Here is a 17981-nt window from a genome sequence, read left to right on the forward strand (position 1 = left end):
AATTCGGTGGCATAAAACAACACACATTTATTTGGCCGCTGTTTGGAGGTCCAAAGTCAAAAACAAGTTCCAGAAGGAACTGGAGCCTCCAGGGGAAATACTCTTTCAGCTTCACCTTCTAGAGGCTGCCTGCTCTCGTTGGCTCATGTCCCCTTCCTCCCCTCTCTCCAACCTCCTTCTCTCATCACGTCTCCTACTTCCTGTTCACCCTCTTGTCTCCTTGTAAGACCCGCTGTGATTACATTTAGGGGATAGCTGTCTTTTCAAATACAGTTTGCCACCCTAGGTTTGAATCCTGCTCTGCCATTTGCTGCCCGTGTGACCTTCGGAAACTTACTTTACCTCTCGGTGCCTTTGTTTCCCCATCTGTAAAATGGAGATCACTCCCCCTAGAGCTGACGTGAGGCTTAAATGAGTTAACATGTGTGCAATACTTAGAACATTTCAAAAACATTTTTTTAATGCTTATTTATTTTTGAGAGGGAGAGACAGAGCGTGAGCAGGGGAGGGGCAGAGAGAGAGGGAGACACAGAATCCGAAGCAGGCTCCAGGCTCTGAGCTGTCAGCACAGAGCCCGATGTGGGGCTTGAACTCAGAGACCATGAGATCATGACCTGAGCTGAAGTTGGACGCTCAACTGACTGAGCCACCCAGGCGCCCCAAGAACATTTCATATTATGGGGGTGCCTGGGTGGCTTAGTTGGTTGAGTGTTTGATTCTGGATTTCGGCTCAGGTCATGATCGTAGGGTTGTGGGATCAAGTCCTGTGTCGGGCTCCTCGCTGAGTGTGAAGTCTGCTTAGGATTCATTCTCTCTCTCTCTCTCTCTCTCTCTCTCTCTCTCTCTCTCTCTGTCTCTGTGTCCCTCTTCCCCCACCCTCTGCACCTCTCCCGTGCTCATGCACTCTCTCTCTCTCTCTAAAAAGAGAAAAAGAACATTTCATATTAGGTAATATATGTATATTTGAAAATGAAAGTTTATACTAGTTTCCGTAGGCAGTGGGGAGTTGTGGAAGATCTTAGAATAAAAGAGTGTCACGGTGCGAAGCCTGCTGGGGTGTTTTACACTAGCAATCCTTCTTCCCTCAGAGTCTGCTCTGCATTCCGAAATGACGTCCAGGCTGAAGAGCTACGAATTCCGTGGGAACCATTTTCAGGTGACGCGGGGGGACTATGCACCTATCCTCCAGAAGGTGGTGGAGCACCTGGAGAGAGCCAAGGTAGGGCTGGCTGGGGGCTGAGGCGTGCCAGCTCCAGATCCCTCTGGGCATCAGAGACAAGTCAGGACAAGTGGGTGGCTTGAGACTGACCGACCCTTGCTCCCCCCCAGGCATATGCAGCCAACAGCCGGCAGGAACAGATGCTGGCTCAGTACATAGAGAGTTTCACCCAGGGCTCCATCGAGGCCCACAAGAGGGGCTCCCGCTTCTGGATACAGGACAAAGGCCCCATCGTAGAGAGGTGAGGCACGAGCCTTCACCCCGGCTGCCCCCCTCCTGCCTGCCCCTTTTCTATCTCTGCCCTTTTCTCCCCCAGTTACATCGGGTTCATCGAGAGCTACCGAGACCCCTTTGGTTCCCGTGGAGAGTTTGAAGGTAACTTCTGGGAGAAGGGGGTCAGCTTACAAACCCTTATCCCATGTCTCCTGAGAGTTCTCCCCTCCCCCCTTGGCAGTAATACAACAATAATCAGAACCAGTGTTGATGATTTACCACGTAGCCCTTAACTGTATTAGCTCCTTTGGACATCATCGTCCCATGAGAATTGCTATCCTCACTGTACAGAGGTGGTTACAGAGGTTGGTGAGTGGCTAAGCCTGGAACCTCGGCTCTGAGCCACTTTGCTGTTCTGCCTTTGCTGTCTGGTCCAGAGCCCAGCTTTGCCACTCACCGGCTGTGTGACCTCCCCAGCTGTGTAAACCCAGAGATGAGCATCCCTCACTCCCTTTCAGGTGTCGTGGGAAGTGAGGTATTCTATGTAGGCTGTCAACGCAATGCCAGGCACATGAAAGGTGCTGGGTGAGTGGGAGCATAATTAACATCATGATTGTGAACTTGACTTGGCTGCTGTCATCCCAGGGCAGGTGGGAAGCTGCCTTAGCCTCCATGTTTATGCCCATATCCCCAGGCATCCAGCCTGAGGATTTAGACTTCTGTGCCAAGCCTTATCCTCCCCAGCCCCTGGAGATAGAGTCTGAAGCATCCAGCTGCTAGAAGCCAGAGAGATTAGCCTGGGAGGAGAGAGAAAAGCCCCAACAGCCCCTGGGGGCAGCTTAGATCTGAGCTCATAGATGCAGGCCGAGGGGGCAGGTGATGCAGGTACCAGAGGGGAGGACAGGTGTGTGCACCTGCAGCTTCTGTGCCTGGGTCCTGATTCTCCAGACCTCTCTCAGGGTCAAGACCCCAGAATCTCCTAAGTAGCCTTGATCTCAGAGGCTCCCCTTTTTACCCCAGTTCATTGTGATTATTAGAAAACTAGTCCATGTTCGTGGTCACAAATTTTGAAAGCAGAGGAAAAGAAATCATCTGTGATTACACCCACCTCAAGGTTAAAATTGGGAATGTACATTGTGATTTTCATTTTTATATAGAGCTGTAAATGTTTCAAAATGTGTGTGGGGGGGATTTAAAAATCCATGTTTGTTGTAAGTAATTGGAACAATACCTAAGTATGTAGGATACAATGTGAAATTTCCCCCCTGTGACACTCCTCTCCAGAGGTCACCACTGTTCACAGTTCACTATAGGTCTTTCCAGAGCTTTGTTTAAGCGCGCACACACACAAACACACGCAACTTTTAATTCGTCCAGGTAAATGAGGTCATGCTGTATATATTGTTCTGCCACTTGCTTTTTTTACTGAATGTTTTGGATATCTTTTCAAATCAGTATGTATCGACCTACCATGTTCTTTTTATCTTTTTTATTTTTATTTTTTATTATTAAAAAATTTTTTTTAATGTTTATTTCTTTTTGAGAGAGAGAAAGACAGAGTGCAAGCAGGGGCAGAGAGAGAGAGACAGAGAGAGAGAGGGAGACACAGAATCCGAAGCAGGCTCCAGGCGCCAAGCTGTCAGCGCAGAGCCTGACTTGGGGCTCAAACTCACGAACCGTGATGTCATGACCTGAGCCAAAGTCGGATGCTCAACTGACTGAGCCACTCAGGTGCCCCAATATTCTTTTCACTTTTACTTTTTTTTTTTTTTTACTTTTTTTTTTTTCCAACGTTTATTTATTTTTGGGACAGAGAGAGACAGAGCATGAACGGGGGAGGGGCAGAGAGAGAGGGAGACACAGAATCGGAAACAGGCTCCAGGCTCTGAGCCATCAGCCCAGAGCCTGACGCGGGGCTCGAACTCCCGGACCGCGAGATCGTGACCTGGCTGAAGTCGGACGCTTAACCGATTGCGCCACCCAGGCGCCCCTCACTTTTACTTATTTATTTTTTTAAGTAGGCTCCACACCCAACGTGGATCTTGAACTCACGACCCAAAGATCAAGAGTCACATGCTCTACCAACTGAGCCAGCCAGGCTCCCCCCATGTTCTTTTCAGTAGCTGCATAATATTATAATTTCCCATGACATTCAATATTGTGCTACACGTCTAACAGTTACATGGTGTGCCATCATATAGCCGCCCCCTAATTTATTTAACCAGTCCCTGAGATTGCTTTTTCTTCTTTGCTATTTTATTATATTTTTTAAAATTTTTTTTAGCTTTTATTTATTTTTGAGAGACAGAGAGAGACAGAGCATGAATGGGGGAGGAGCAGAGAGAGAAGGAGACACAGAATCCGAAGCAGGCTCCAGGCTCTGAGCTGTCAGCACAGACCCCGATGCGGGGCTTGAACCCACGAACCCGTGAGATCATGACCCAAGCCGAAGTCAGACGCCTCACTGACTGAGCCACCCAGGTGCCCCTCTTTGTTATTTTAATCATCCCAGCTTTCTGGCCTGGTGTCAATTCCACCTGACAGAGTGGCTCCAGACAGGGAGGCTTCGTCCAGTCTAACCCTTGGCCAAGTTAATCCATTCTTTGCAAGAGCCTGACCAGGCAGTAGTCTAGGCCAGTCCTTTCCAAGGTATAGGTCATGCAGGGTTAACACGAATTACACCATGAAGGGTTCAGTGCTAAGCAGCAAGGGGTCTTGCCTACAGGACTCTTCAGTACCTCTAATATGCAAACGTACATTAAGAATCTCTAAGAAGCTAGTGATAGAGCATATAGTGGTATCCAAATTTATTTAACCAGGAAGCTCTTTCTTTATGAAGGCCTTTATAGAAACAGCATTTTATGGAGTACAACTTTAGAAACTGTGCTTTAAGCTGGGAACTCCTAGCTTAAAAACTCCTTTTTAAATCTAAAAGGATCAGCCCCAGCCCTCCTGCATAGCAGCCTCACCGTGCAAGTCAGATGCTCTAGCCATGCAGGACAGCTCAGTTTCTCCAAAAAGAAGAGCATCTTTTTTGTTCATGCAGTCCCTTCCACTGGGAATCCGATCCTTTACCCACTGCCCCCTATGTGCTCCCCGTGATCTCCTTTAAGATCCATCTCAGGTGTTACCCACTGAAGCCTTCTCCTTACAGCCCACCCACCCCAGTGACCTCCACGAAGGCAGGGCCAGGCCTGGGTCACTGTTCTCCCCACTGGCCGGCAAAGGGTATTGCACACAGCAGGCATTCAATACATGCGTGATGGCTGGAAGTGGGGTATAGGATCCCTCCCAAGCCCTGCCAGCCCACAGCCCCCCTCCTTCCCTGCAGGCTTTGTGGCCATGGTGAACAAGGCCATGAGTGCCAAGTTTGAGTGTCTGGTGGCAAGCGCAGAACAGCTGCTGAAGGAGCTGCCCTGGCCCCCGGCCTTCGAGAAGGACAAGTTCCTCAGCCCCGACTTCACCTCCCTGGATGTTCTCACCTTCTCTGGCTCTGGCATCCCTGCTGGCATCAACATTCCCAACTGTGAGCTTCCTCAGGCCCCTGAAGCCATCACGGTATCCCCCCTGAGCCTCCAGGGTCACCCCTCCCCCTCACACACTCGCCCTGGCCACATGCTGCCGTAATCAGTTCTCCATCGCACCCTGGTCCCCTTGTCTCGACTCCTTGTCTGTGGCCTTGATTTTTGCCCCTCTCCCGGTTCCCTCCCCGCCTTCTCCAGATGACGACCTAAGGCAGACGGAAGGCTTTAAGAACGTGTCACTGGGGAACGTGCTGGCTGTGGCGTACGCTACACAGCGGGAGAAGCTTACCTTCCTGGAGGAGGATGACAAGGTGGGCACTGGCAGCCCGAGGGTCTGGGTTGGGCCTGGCCTGACCTCAGCTGACACGGGAAGGCAGAGGGGTCCTGGGCAGGGAGAGGAAAGAGCAGGGCCAACCACTTCCCAGCCTGGTGGCCCCGTGACTTGGCCTGTTTGCTCACCTGTCAAACAGTGGAGGCAATTCCTTCCTCCTGGGTTGTTGCAAGGGTGAGGTGGGCCATGCGGTGCCCTGCGCAGAGCCTGGCATAAAGTAGACGGCGGGCCCTCTGCCTGGCAGCAGGGGCATTAGTGGCTTTGCGGCTGTGGTGGGGCGGCAGACAGCGTGGGTCTCTACTTGTCTTGGCAGGACCTGTACATCCGCTGGAAGGGGCCCTCCTTTGATGTGCAGGTGGGACTGCACGAGCTGCTGGGACACGGCAGCGGCAAGCTCTTTGTGCAGGTGAGAACAACGCGCCTGCAGCTCCCCTCCCCCGGGATCAACTCCACCCTGGATGAGTCTGCTTCAGTCTTTGCGCTCAGGGGTTCTGGGTTAGCTGGGGAAAATGGCCCCTTAATGAGGGGAGTTCCTATCTCTCCCTCCCCTAAGATGTCCCAGGAGCCTCAAGGGTGCAGGGCCTGCAGGACAGTCCAGCTGCGGTCTGAACAGGAAGCCTTGCGAGGCTCAGGCCAGGGAAGCCTGCCCTGGGGGTGCGACTCAGATAGCCCCAGGGACAGGGAGGCTCCGAGAGGCAGTCTCTGGATGCGCCCAGTCCTGAGGCTGCAGCATGATCTGTCTGTTCTACTTACTGTTCCCTGGAGCCTGCACCTCTCCAGGTATTACAGGGAGTCACTTCTCCCCAGGGCAGCCCCTTCCTGCCAGCCGGCCAGAATGGCTGGAGCCCCTTTGACAACCACTCAGGGAGTATGGAGAAGACAGACAGCCTTTCTGCCAGGCTGAGAAGAGCCCATCCTGGACCGCTAGCATGGAACTGCACAGATGAGATGACCAGAGGCGGCTGGGGCCAGGACATTGGAGGGAGCGGGGTTCTGGGTTGGGCCTGTGCCCTGTGAGTTGGGGCACCTCACTGAGTGGGGAGGGGCTGGAGGCCAGGAGGATCCAGAGAGCAGCTAGTGGGGACAGCAGCCTGGCATTGGGCCCTGTCCAGGCTTTGAAGTCACAGGGAAATGTGGATAAATGTGGCTACGCTATGTCCTTGGATAAGTCAGTTCTCCTTAGTGAGCCTTATTTGGCCCATCTGCAAAACAGGGACCCTGACTCCTACCACATGGGCTATTGTGAGGAATAAAAGCAAAGCCCTCGGGCCTGCCTGATGCAGTAGGCCCTCTGAAAATAGGTGTTATTGTTGAGATAGTGTGCACGAAGGTTATGTGCTCTGATTCCACTTTGGGGCTGAGAGTCTCTGAGCCTCAGTTTCCTCCTCTGTGGATGAGGGTGATAGGACCTCCCTCGGGGGGGGGGGGCAGTTATGAGGAATAAACGGCAGGTGCATAAAAGACACTTGGCACACAGAGTGGATAATAGCTTATTTGAGGCAGAGAATCACAGGCTGTGGGCTCTTCCAGCGTGGCAAGGGGCTGGGAAACACATAGGGGGGCAGCAGCCAAGCTTTCTGGCCCACCCACTGATACGCATCTGGGGTCTGGAGATCCTGGGTCTGGGTCTTCAAGTGACTGGGGGTTCTGAGAGGGCAGCCAGTGTCACGGGACTCAGGTTTGGAGGCGGCAGCGTGCGGATGGCCCTTGAATCCCCGGGCTGGAGTCCTGGGCTGGGGCAGAGGCAGCTTTCCCTCATTGCCTCCTGTCATGACCCTTCTGCAGGATGAAAAAGGAGCATTTAACTTTGACCAGGAAACAGTGATCAACCCAGAGACGGGGGAGCAGGTGAGGGCGGCCTCGGTGGAGCCCCAGGGTGCTGGGCTGGGCATGGCTGGGGGAGCAGCTGCCCCTAAGCCTGCTTCCTGGGCCTCCTCTCCCAGATTCAGAGCTGGTACCGGAGCGGGGAGACCTGGGACAGCAAGTTCAGCACCATCGCCTCTAGCTACGAAGAATGCCGGGCTGAAAGCGTGGGCCTCTACCTCTGCCTCAACCCCCAAGTGCTAGAGTATGAGCACCAGGCATGGGGGGTGGGCCTGCTGTGTAGACGGAGGGTGTGCTGGCCGAGGGGTGGGTCAAAACCCAGGCAGCCTCTGACTGGCCCTGCCACCACCCTGTCCCTCCACCAGGATCTTTGGCTTTGAGGGGGCTGATGCGGAAGATGTGATCTATGTGAACTGGCTCAACATGGTTCGGGCCGGGCTGCTCGCTCTGGAGTTCTACACCCCTGAGGTGTCTAGCTGGAGACAGGTAAGGACCAAGGTCAGGATTCTAGGTGTAGGGATTGGACAACCATATCTACCTACAAGGTACATGAACTGGCTTTAATCCCAGACTCTACTGCCTATGGTCGGGGCTGGGGAGGGGGGTGGGGAGGGTAAGTCACACTGCTGTGAGCCTCAGTGTCCCTGTCTGTGCAACGCGAGTAATAATCCCCCTGCCCCCTTCTGATGGCAAATCAGATGAGGTGATTTTACTATGACTGCTAATAGTTGACTTGTGTAGGACTTACTCCGTGCCACACACGTTTCTAAGCACTTTACCTGAATTGACTTATTTGTTCCCAGTGTCAACCCCAGGAGGTAGGTGTGTTATTACTCTCATTGTAGACATGAGGCAGTGGAGGCACAAAGAGATTAAGTAACTTGTTGGTAAGTAGCAGAGCCAGGATTCAAATCCAAGCGGTCTGCCTCCAGAGCTTTAGGCTAGACTGGTCAGTTATGAGATGTGTTTTGGAAATAAGGTAAGCAGTAGGGACGTTTTTGAAAGTTATACAAGTATGTTCTAAGGAGGTGATCTTATGTCATCAAAAGAGCACACGTTTTAGAGTCAGGAAACTTAGGTGTAAGTCCTTGCTCTCTGTAACAGCTGTGTGATCCTCAGCAAGTCCGTTCACCTCTCTGGGCCTCTGTTTTGTCATCTGTAAACTGGGGATCCTGATGCTCACTTGGTCCCACTGTTGAATGCAAACAAGATGTGGAGGAGAAGGTGCTTGGTGACCTGGACTGCGCGGGACCCCCAGAGCCATCTGCTATCATCAGGGTGGGGTTTGGAGCAGAGAAAGGCATAGGGGTTGGTAAAGGGGAGCACAGGGCTCACGGTTCTGCCTGGGAATGGCCTTCCTATTTCCCAGGAAAGCCTGTCTTCCCTTGTGAGCAGAGAAGGGAGGAAGCACTTAAGGCAGAAAAAGGCCCACGGAATGAGGGAGAATACAATGGTAAGAATTAATTGACAGTTAATGAGCACATACTGTATGTTAGGCCCAAGCTCTTGATAGGTCTTCCATCAGGGCTGCAAATGATTCCTTTCTTCTTGGCTCTGGCAGGCCCACATGCAGGCCCGGTTTGTGATCCTGAGGGTCTTGCTGGAGGCTGGCGAGGGACTCGTTACTGTCACTCCCACCACAGGCACTGATGGGCGGCCAGATGCCCGCGTCCGCCTTGACCGCAACAAGATCCGGTCTGTGGGCAAGCCTGCCCTGGAGCGGTTCCTCAGGAGACTTCAGGTAAGCAGGGGCCTCTTGCCCTCCAGACTTGCTCTCCAGCACCACCTTGTAGCCTTCTGATCATCCGTTTATTTATTAATTTATTTTTATTTATTTATTCAGTCATTCGACAAGTCTGTATACCGAGTGTTACCACGTGCCAGGCACTGAGATGAAGGGAAGGCTTACTACCGAGAAGGGAAACAATAAACATGTGAACAATTAGTGAATGAGATCATTTCAAATCACGAAAAGACCTGTACAGGCAGTAAAACTTGGTGATGTGATAGCAAGCGAGATTGGAGGGGAAAGGGATGCAGAGCCCCCTTAGCCTGGGTGGTCAAAGAAGGCTTCTTGGAGGAGATGGTATTTAAGCTGGAACTTGAGTGGCAAGGAGGAACCTTGGCTGCGAGAAGATGTGAGAGCAGAAGAAACAGGAAGCACAACGTCTGGTTTGGGGATTGGAATGAGCTTCGTGGGTTGAGGGACAGGAGGAGGCCTGGAGCTTAGTAGGTAAAGGACAGTGGTCAACGTGGCCCTGGCTGCTCTCCCATGTCGGGATGCTTAGAGCCGGGACCTTTGGGCGTTCTGGTGTCAGTATTAACCAGCTGTGTGATTGGGACAACATACTCTGCCTTGCTGGGCACGACTTTTCTCATGTGTTAAATGGGATACATTCCCTGCCTCACCTGGCAGGAATCACATGAAACGACATACTGAGATAAAATGTGTTCTCCAAGCCAGCGTGACGTTAGGTGTGGTCCATGGATCACCAGCATCAGCATCACCCAGGAGCAGGCTACAAATGCAGATTCTTGGGCACCACCCCAGACCTGATTCAGAAGTTGTGAGAGCAGGGTCCAGGAATATGCATGTTTACCTGCCTGCTAGGTGAGTCTGACACTCAGCAAAGTTTAAGAGCCACTGAAGGCTCGCTCTTCGTGGTGCAGCGACTTCCATTGGAGCGGGGTCCTGCCAGTTTTTTCAACCAGTAGAAGGCCCAGCTTTTCAAATCAGCAAATACCTCTGTGTTTATACTCCTGCCTATTTCCAGAAAGGCATTTTTTTTCTTTTTTTTTTTAAAGAACAATGATGTATTATTTTTTTTTAATTTTTTTTTTTTAACGTTTATTTATTTTTGAGACAGACAGAGCATGAACGGGGGAGGGTCAGAGTGAGGGAGACACAGAATCCGAAACAGGCTCCAGGCTCTGAGCTGTCAGCACAGAGCCCGACGCGGGGCTCGAACTCATGGACCGCGAGATCGTGACCTGAGCCGAAGTCGGCTGCCCAACCGACTGAGCCACCCAAGCGCCCCAAGAAAGGCATTTTTTTAAATAAAAGATATTTGGCCGTTAAAGTAAAATTAGAAATTAAACGTCAGTAGATGCAAAATGCAATATGATGTCTTAGATTCTGGAATAGAAGAAGGCCATTAATGGGACAACTAGTGAAATCTAAATTAGGTCTAGAGTTTAGTTGTTAGTAATGTACCAATTTTGTACAATGTTAACAACAGGAGACGCTGGGCAAGGGTCATATGAGAACTCTTTGTTTTATCTTTGCAGCTTTTCTGCATATCTGAATTATTCCAAAATAGTTTGTTAATAGTAATAACAACAACAAGTCACTAGGTGAAGGAGTCAAATCTCCCAAATCCTAGGCCAATATTGAACTGTGACTGAGTATTGAACAAGCACAAAGTGTTCCGTTCTAGGGACTGAACCAGTTCAGTCTCTGTATAAGAGGAATCATTCAGCAGGATGGACAGTGACCTCAGCAATAGTTTTACAGAAGAAACAGAATATGGAAGCATTTCTGGTGTGGCTGTTTGTTTTATTAGCCCCTTAGTAAAAGCCAAGAGCACAGCAAGGAGACCGCAAGCAGGGAAGATGAAGGCATTTCCGTAAGGAGAGGCTTCAGCCGGGGTCACACACACAGTCCATTTTGGCCCACCGTGTATTGTGAAAATTGTCAAGCTTGGGTATAAATCTGTATTTCTGTCTTCTTGGAAGGACTGGCATCAGTAGGCTCAAGTCCCATGTGAACAAGAGGCTGAAACTAAGCAGGAGCCACCATATTTGGACATCTGGGCATGGCAGGACTCTCCAGTTTGCCAGGTCTACTCCCTACTACCTATACCTGCCTTAGTCAGGTTTATGAAACCATCTGCCTCCCACTGGCACCCGTGTTACCAGCTCTCTGGTTTAAGCTCATGGGGTCTGACATGTCAGCTCGGTGAATGTGTGTTCAGTATTTCCGTGTGCTCAGTACTGTTGGGAAGACAGAAAGACAAGATGTTCTCTTTAACTGATCCCTCAGAGGTCCCCGTTGTTTTTCTTTACTAGAGCTAATAACCTTGTAACCCTGGGTCTAAGAGGAAGAGGCTTACCTGGTGGGAGCCCTAGCAGGAGTCCTACTTTGCCACCTGCAGATCGGCAGAAGTAAGGATCAGACCCACAAAATGTCAGATACTTGGAAAAAAGTCACATGGAACTCCCAGAAATAAACTATCCAGCCAATGAAACTAAAAATAGGCAGGTTAAACAAATTTTAGATTCAGCTAAAGATAAAAGAAAATATACAGCAGGTAGCACAGAGACAAAGATAGAAATTTTAAAAGAGGGGCGTCTTGGTGGCTCAACTAGTTGAGCATCCAACTCTTGGTTTCAGCTCAGGTCATCTCACAGTTCGTTTTTGGGCTCTGCACTGAGCATGGCGCCTGCTTGAGATTCTCTCTCTCTTCCCCCCTGTCTCTCTCTCCTGCTCTGCTCTCTTTCTAAACACACACACACACACACACACACACACACACACACACACACACACAACTTAAAAAGGAAAAAAAAAGAAAATTTAGAAGAGAAGTGGAGAGTCATGGGAGACAATGTGAAAAGGTCTAAGGAAGTAAACTGAAACTTTAAGAGGAAAGGAGAGAGAGAGGGAGGGGGAAGACATATTAGAAGAGATAATGGCTGAGAATTTCCTAGAACTGAGTAAAGACCCAATTCATAAGTCCATCAAGTTTTAGAATTCAGGGAAGAGAAGGAAATACATAGAAAATAGGAGGGGAAAAATCACAAATATAAGAGCAGACACAAAGGAGCTGAAATACAACTAAGGAGAAGACCAACAAGTCCAAAGTTGATTATTTGAAAAGATAATAAAATCGACAAACATTTGACAAGGTTTGTCAAGAAAAAGAGCGAAGACACAAATAAAAGTAGAAACTTAAAGGGCACATAAGTACAAATATATCAGAAACTTACGTCAATAAAATTCACAAGTGGACAAATTCTTAGACAAATAAAACATACTGAAGTCCACCCATGAGTAGATGACTCGAGTGGTCCTTCAGCCATTATAAAAATTAAATCAGTGATCTAAAGTCTTCATACAAAAAATACTAAGAGTTTTATAGGTGAATCCTTCAGAATATTCAAGTAACAGGTGGTATCAATCTTACATAAACTCTTCCAGAAAATGGAAAAAGAGAGAATGTTCTCCACCTCATTTTATAATGCTAGTTTGACCTGGATACCAAAGTTAAAGATAGTTCCAAAAAGGAAAATGTAAATACCAAAATTCTAAACAAGATCCTAGCATACCAAATCTAGAAAATACCAGCTTGGATTTATCCCAGAAATGCAAGGTTTATTTAGCATTAGAAAATACATTTATGAAAATTGCATATTAACAGATTAAAAGAGAAAAACCACAATCATCTCAATAAATTTAGAAAAAGCTCTTAAAGACCCTTTATATCCATTTATGATAAAAAAAAAAAAAACTCTTTAAAAACTCAAGAGTTTAGGGGCGCCTGGGTGGCACAGTCGGTTAAGCGTCCGACTTCAGCCAGGTCACGATCTCGCGGTCCGTGAGTTCGAGCCCTGCGTCGGGCTCTGGGCTGATGGCTCAGAGCCTGGAGCCTGTTTCCGATTCTGTGTCTCCCTCTCTCTCTGCCCCTCCCCCATTCATGCTCTGTCTCTCTCTGTCCCAAAAATAAATAAACGTTGGAAAAAAAAAAAAAAAACCTCAAGAGTTTAGGGGCGTCTGGATGGCTCGGTTGAGTGTCCGACTTTGGCTCAGGGCATGATCTCGCAGTTTGTGACTTCAAGCCCCGCATCGGGCTCTGTGCTGACAGCTCAGAGCCTGGAGCCTGCTTCAGATTCCATGTCTCCCTCTCTCTGCCCCTTCCCCACTCATGCTCTAGTGATTCTCAAAATGAATCTCAAATGAATAAACATTTAAATGTTTGAGAATAAACATTATTCTCAAAAATGAATAAACGTTTAAGAAAAAAAAATTTAAAAACCCAAAAACTCAAGAGTTGAAAAGAATTTTCTGAACTGATAAAGAATGTTTCAAAAAATGAAAATAGCTGTCAACTGTTGAAATACTACAACACTCCTTTTAAAATCAGAAAGAAGACCAAAATAAAATAAAATAAAAATTAGAAAGAAGACAAAAATGCTCCCTATTTCCACTTCTGATCAACAATTTACTGAAGGTCTTAGGTTTTGGAAGGAAACGAGAAGAAAAATGTAAAGTTTAGGCATTCAAAAGGAAGAAACAAAACTCTTTGTTGCAAATGATATGACTAGGCAAGCCAAACAAATCTACAAATTGTTGAAATTAATAAAGAGTTTCACAGGGTTGAATAAAGTCCCAAGAGGGTTTTTCATGGAACTTGACAAGCTGATTGCAAAACTTAGATGGAAGCATAAATGATCATGATGAAGAGCCAAGGCAGTCCTGAAGCAAAACCGGTTGGGGGACTCATTCCATCAGATACCAAAATTTATTCTAAGATTATGAAGTTCAGTATAGCCCTGGGGCAGGAATAGACAAACTGACCAGTGGAATGAACCAAGAACCAGGCATTGACTCTTGTAGATGATAGAAGGGACATGGTAGGCCACTGGAGAAGGGAGGGACCATTTAATAAGTCATGCTGAGACGACAGGTTCTCCTTATGGAGAGCCAAACTGGATTTCTACCTTCTGCAATACATAGTCAACACCACGAGATTAAAGTCTTACATAGGAAAGGCAAAATTTTAAACTGGGAGAAGAATATCTTTATGACCTCATAGTGAAGGAGAATTTCTCTAAGCACAAGAAGCACCAGCTATCAGGGAGAAGATCGGTCCTTTTAACTACATTCAAAATAGCTTTGGGATGCCTGGGTGGCCCAATTGGTTAAGCGTCTGACTCTTGGTTTCGGCTCAAGTCGTGATCTCAGTTAGTGGGTCAGGCTCCACACAGATAGTGCAGAGCCTGCTTGGGATTCTCTCTCTCCCTCTCTCTCTGCCCCACCCCACCTGAAAATAAATAAATAAAAACTTTAAAAAGTAATTGGCTTTTATTGGAGAACCTGGCTGGCTAAGTCAGTGGAGGGTGAGGCTGTTGATCTCAGTATTGTAAATTCAAGCACCATGTTGGGTGTAGAGATTATTTTAAAAAATAAAACCTCTAGGGGCTCCTGGGTGGCTCAGTATGTTAAAAGTCTGACTTTTGATTTCAGCTCAGGTCATGATCTCACAGTTCATGGGGTCAAGTCCCACTGTCTACACAGAGCCTGCTTAGGATTCTCTGTCTCCCTCTCTATGCCCTTCCACTGCATGCATGCGCTCTGTCTCTCTCTCAAAATAAATGAATAAACATTTAAAAGTTAAAAAATAAGATAAATTTAAATTAAAAATTAAATCTTTAAGGGGCACCTGGGTGGCGCAGTCGGTTAAGCGTCCGACTTCAGCCAGGTCACGATCTTGCAGTCCGTGAGTTCGAGCCCCGCATCGGGCTCTGGGCTGATGGCTCAGAGCCTGGAGCCTGTTTCCGATTCTGTGTCTCCCTCTCTCTCTGCACCTCGCCCGTTCATGCTCTGTCTCTCTCTGTCCCAAAAATAAATAAACGTTGAAAAAAAAATTAAAAAAAAATTAAATCTTTAAGATTAAACTAAAAACACAAATAAAAGGGACACCTGGATGGCTTAGTCGGTTGAGTGTCCAATTTTGGCTCAGGTCAATCTCGCAGTTTGTGGGTTCAAACCCTGTGTCGGGCTCTGTTCCGACAGCTCAGGGCTTGGAGCCTGCTTTGGATTCTGTGTCTCCCTCTCTCTCTCTGCCTCTTCCGTGCTCACATTCTGTCTCTCTCTCTCAAAAATAAATAAACATTAAAAAATTAAAAAAAAAATAGCTTTTACTCATCAAAAGTTACCATAAATAATGTGAGAAGATGAATCTTAAACTAAGATAGGGTATTTACCACATATGTATTAACAAAAGGTTAGTATTTAAATAAATAAAGAACTTAAAAAAAAAAAAAAGGTGAAGAAAGGACAACCCAACACAAAAATAAGCAAAACTCATGAACTGGAGAGGAAAATGAATGATACATCAACTTATGGGAAGACGTTCAACCTCTTGAGCAATCAGGAAAGCACAGCTTAAACCACATGAGGTTTATACCACTAGCTTGGCAAAAATGAAGAACTGCCAACACCAGCCGGGTATACCAGGTGGTCAGGACTGCCAGCCACTGTTTCTGGGAGCATTGCCTGGTCCAACAACTTTGGAGAACAAGGTGGGCTCATCTAAGATTGAGCATTCCCCTGACCTCTAGACAAATGATTCTCCTAGAGAAACCTGCATCTGTTCATTCTGTTCAGCAGGAGATACAAAGGGTGTCAACAGTGGTGCCAAATGGCAAACAGCACAAGCTGCCCATCAGCATGGGAAGAGATTAAATTGTTTGTGTTTATAAGTGGAATACTGGACAGCAGTGAGATGGGTGAACTATAGCTACAGATGAATCTCAGACATAAATTGAGCAGAAAAAGCAAATCATAGGACATAAGCCAAAGTTAAAATAACACGGTTGAGAGCAGAATTTAGGGAACACAGGGAAACGATAAGCACAGAATCGGGGACTATATCCTCAGACAGGAAGCCCCAGGATGCAGTCAAGAAGGGAGCTAACTTGGGGTGCCTGGCTGGCTCAGTCGGGTAGAGCATGTGACTCTTGATGGCATAAGTTAGCCCCATGCTGGGCATAGAGCCTACTTAATTTTTAAAAATTGGGGGCATCTGAGTGGCTTAGTCAGTTGGGTGTCCAACTTCAGCTTAGGTCATGATCTTGCTGTTTGTGGGTTTGAGCCCTGCATCAGGCTCCATGCTGACAGCTTAGAGCCTGGAGCCTGCTTCGGATTCTGTGTCTCTCTTTCTCTGACCCTCCCCTGCTCATGCCCTGTCTCTTCTGTCTCTCAAAAATAAATAAACATAAAAAAATGTTTTTTTTTTTTTGGTGTGGGGGCACCTGCGTCAGTTAAACGTCTGACTCTTGATTTCAGCTCAGGTCATGATCTTATGGTTCATGGGTTTGAGCCTCACATCAGGTTCCATGCTGATGGTGCAGAGCCTGCTTGGGATTCTCTCTTTCTCCCTCTCTCTCTGTCCCTCCCCTGCTCATGTGCATGCTCTCTCTCTCTCTCTCTCTCTCTCTCTCAAAAATAAATAAATACTTTTTTAAAAATTTAATTTTTTTTAAAAAAGGAAGGAACTAAGTCAAGCTGGGTGCTGGTTGCATGGGTGTCTTATTATTTTTTATAACCTATGTATTACATGTTTATGACCCATATGTTATAACCTAATATATGTACTATATATTTTGTGTATGTGAAATAAAAAAAAAAGCGATGGTAATGCTTTCTCTGTCCACAGCTCAAATGAGACAACCAAATGAGAAATACTCGCTTCACTTTACTGGGCACTTACTATGAGCTAAGCCCTTGATCTACATTTCTCACATATTCAGCACAGTAACACCACGAGAGAGCAGATACTGTCCAGGGCTGGGCACAGTTGGCTGCAGCCCCTGGCAAAGCCCCATGGATGCAGGGGAGGTGCCTGTCATAGGCACTGATTCTTCCTGCCTTCCCACAGGTGTTGAAGTCCACGGGAGATGTGGCCGGAGGCCGGGCCCTGTATGAGGGGTACGCAGCGGTCACTGATGCACCCCCTGAGTGCTTCCTCACCCTCAGGGATACCGTGCTGCTCCGCAAGGAATCTCGGAAGCTCATCGTTCAGCCCAACACTCGTCTTGAAGGTAACAGACTGCTGAGCCTCCTTTGATGGGGGGCCATTCAGGGCCCCATGAGAGACGAGGCCTGGAACCAATCCCTGGGCTCAGGCTACCTGAAGTGACTCCTGCCTCTCTCCCTCCCTGCCACAGTCAAACCCCAGGCCAAACCTCAGGCCAAAACCCCAGGCCAAACCCCAGACCAAACCCCAGGCCAAAACCTCAGCATCTACCACCTCCCTGCTACACACACGGTTGTGCTGCTTCTAAGACAGTGACTGGAGGTTTGAGGAAGGCCAGCAGAGCAGGGGCTAGTGGAACAGACAGACTTCAAGCTTATGGGAGGCCAGGAATAGTCCTGGAGAATCAGGCCTCTTGGTGCCTGGGGATGAGGAGAGGTCAGGGCAGGCAGTGAGTTGGAACCCTGCAGGCCGGTGGAACTCTGGGGACAATGTGACTCTGTAGAGCCCAGCAGAGAGATCAGCAGCCTCATGGTCCCTCTCCCTCCTCAAATGATAATCCCGTTTCCAGAAGCCTTACCCTGTCTGCACTGCACTTGTACCTGTTGTATTAGAGGCCCCTGGGGTCCCAGCCTGCTGCTGCATTCACTTTCCGCTCCCCTCCTGACCCATCGTTCCTGACTCCTGTCACATGAGTTAGTGCCGTACAGTGGTTACCACATGAGCTTCAGAGCTGTTCTGTGACCTTGGCCTAATCATTTAACCTCTCTTGGCTTGGGTGTCTTCAGTCACAGAGCCAGTGTTCGTTGTGTGCTGACACTGTAGTAAACCTAAATTAAGTACTCTCTTCAAGCTCTTAGTGCTTTCCTTGGATTAACCCTTTAAATCCTCACCATAGCAGTGCCTGGCTGGCTCTTGAGGTCATGAGTTCAAGTCCCACTTTGGGCATAGCGCTTACTTAAAAAATAAAATAAAAATAAATCCTCACACCATAACCCAATGAGGTAGGTATTATCCCCACTTTACAGGTAAGAAAACAAGCACAGAGACTAAATTGTGCAAGGCTTACAGCTCTTGACTGGAAGAACCAAGAGCCGAATTAAGAGTGCTCC

The 17981-nt window shown here is 48.1% G+C and overlaps 1 protein-coding gene across 6 annotated transcripts in view; it reads left to right on the forward strand.

Moving 5' to 3' along the window:
- DPP3 (dipeptidyl peptidase 3) overlaps positions 1–17981 on the forward strand; it is a 37740-nt gene that overhangs the window by 17274 nt on the left and 2485 nt on the right. For all 6 annotated transcript variants that reach the window (XM_040466145.1, XM_040466146.1, XM_040466150.1 and 3 more), the window contains exons 7-17: positions 1089–1219; positions 1330–1460; positions 1536–1594; positions 4764–4958; positions 5155–5267; positions 5601–5693; positions 7073–7135; positions 7231–7355; positions 7477–7597; positions 8673–8852; positions 16774–16936. In XM_040466145.1, the coding sequence (XP_040322079.1) occupies positions 1089–1219; positions 1330–1460; positions 1536–1594; positions 4764–4958; positions 5155–5267; positions 5601–5693; positions 7073–7135; positions 7231–7355; positions 7477–7597; positions 8673–8852; positions 16774–16936 (1374 nt within the window). The remainder of the gene's footprint in view (positions 1–1088; positions 1220–1329; positions 1461–1535; positions 1595–4763; positions 4959–5154; positions 5268–5600; positions 5694–7072; positions 7136–7230; positions 7356–7476; positions 7598–8672; positions 8853–16773; positions 16937–17981) is intronic.

Source organism: Herpailurus yagouaroundi, unplaced genomic scaffold, assembly GCF_014898765.1.
Source record: "Herpailurus yagouaroundi ecotype Mexico unplaced genomic scaffold, PumYag 569, whole genome shotgun sequence".
NCBI classification, from domain to species: Eukaryota; Metazoa; Chordata; class Mammalia; order Carnivora; family Felidae; genus Herpailurus; species Herpailurus yagouaroundi.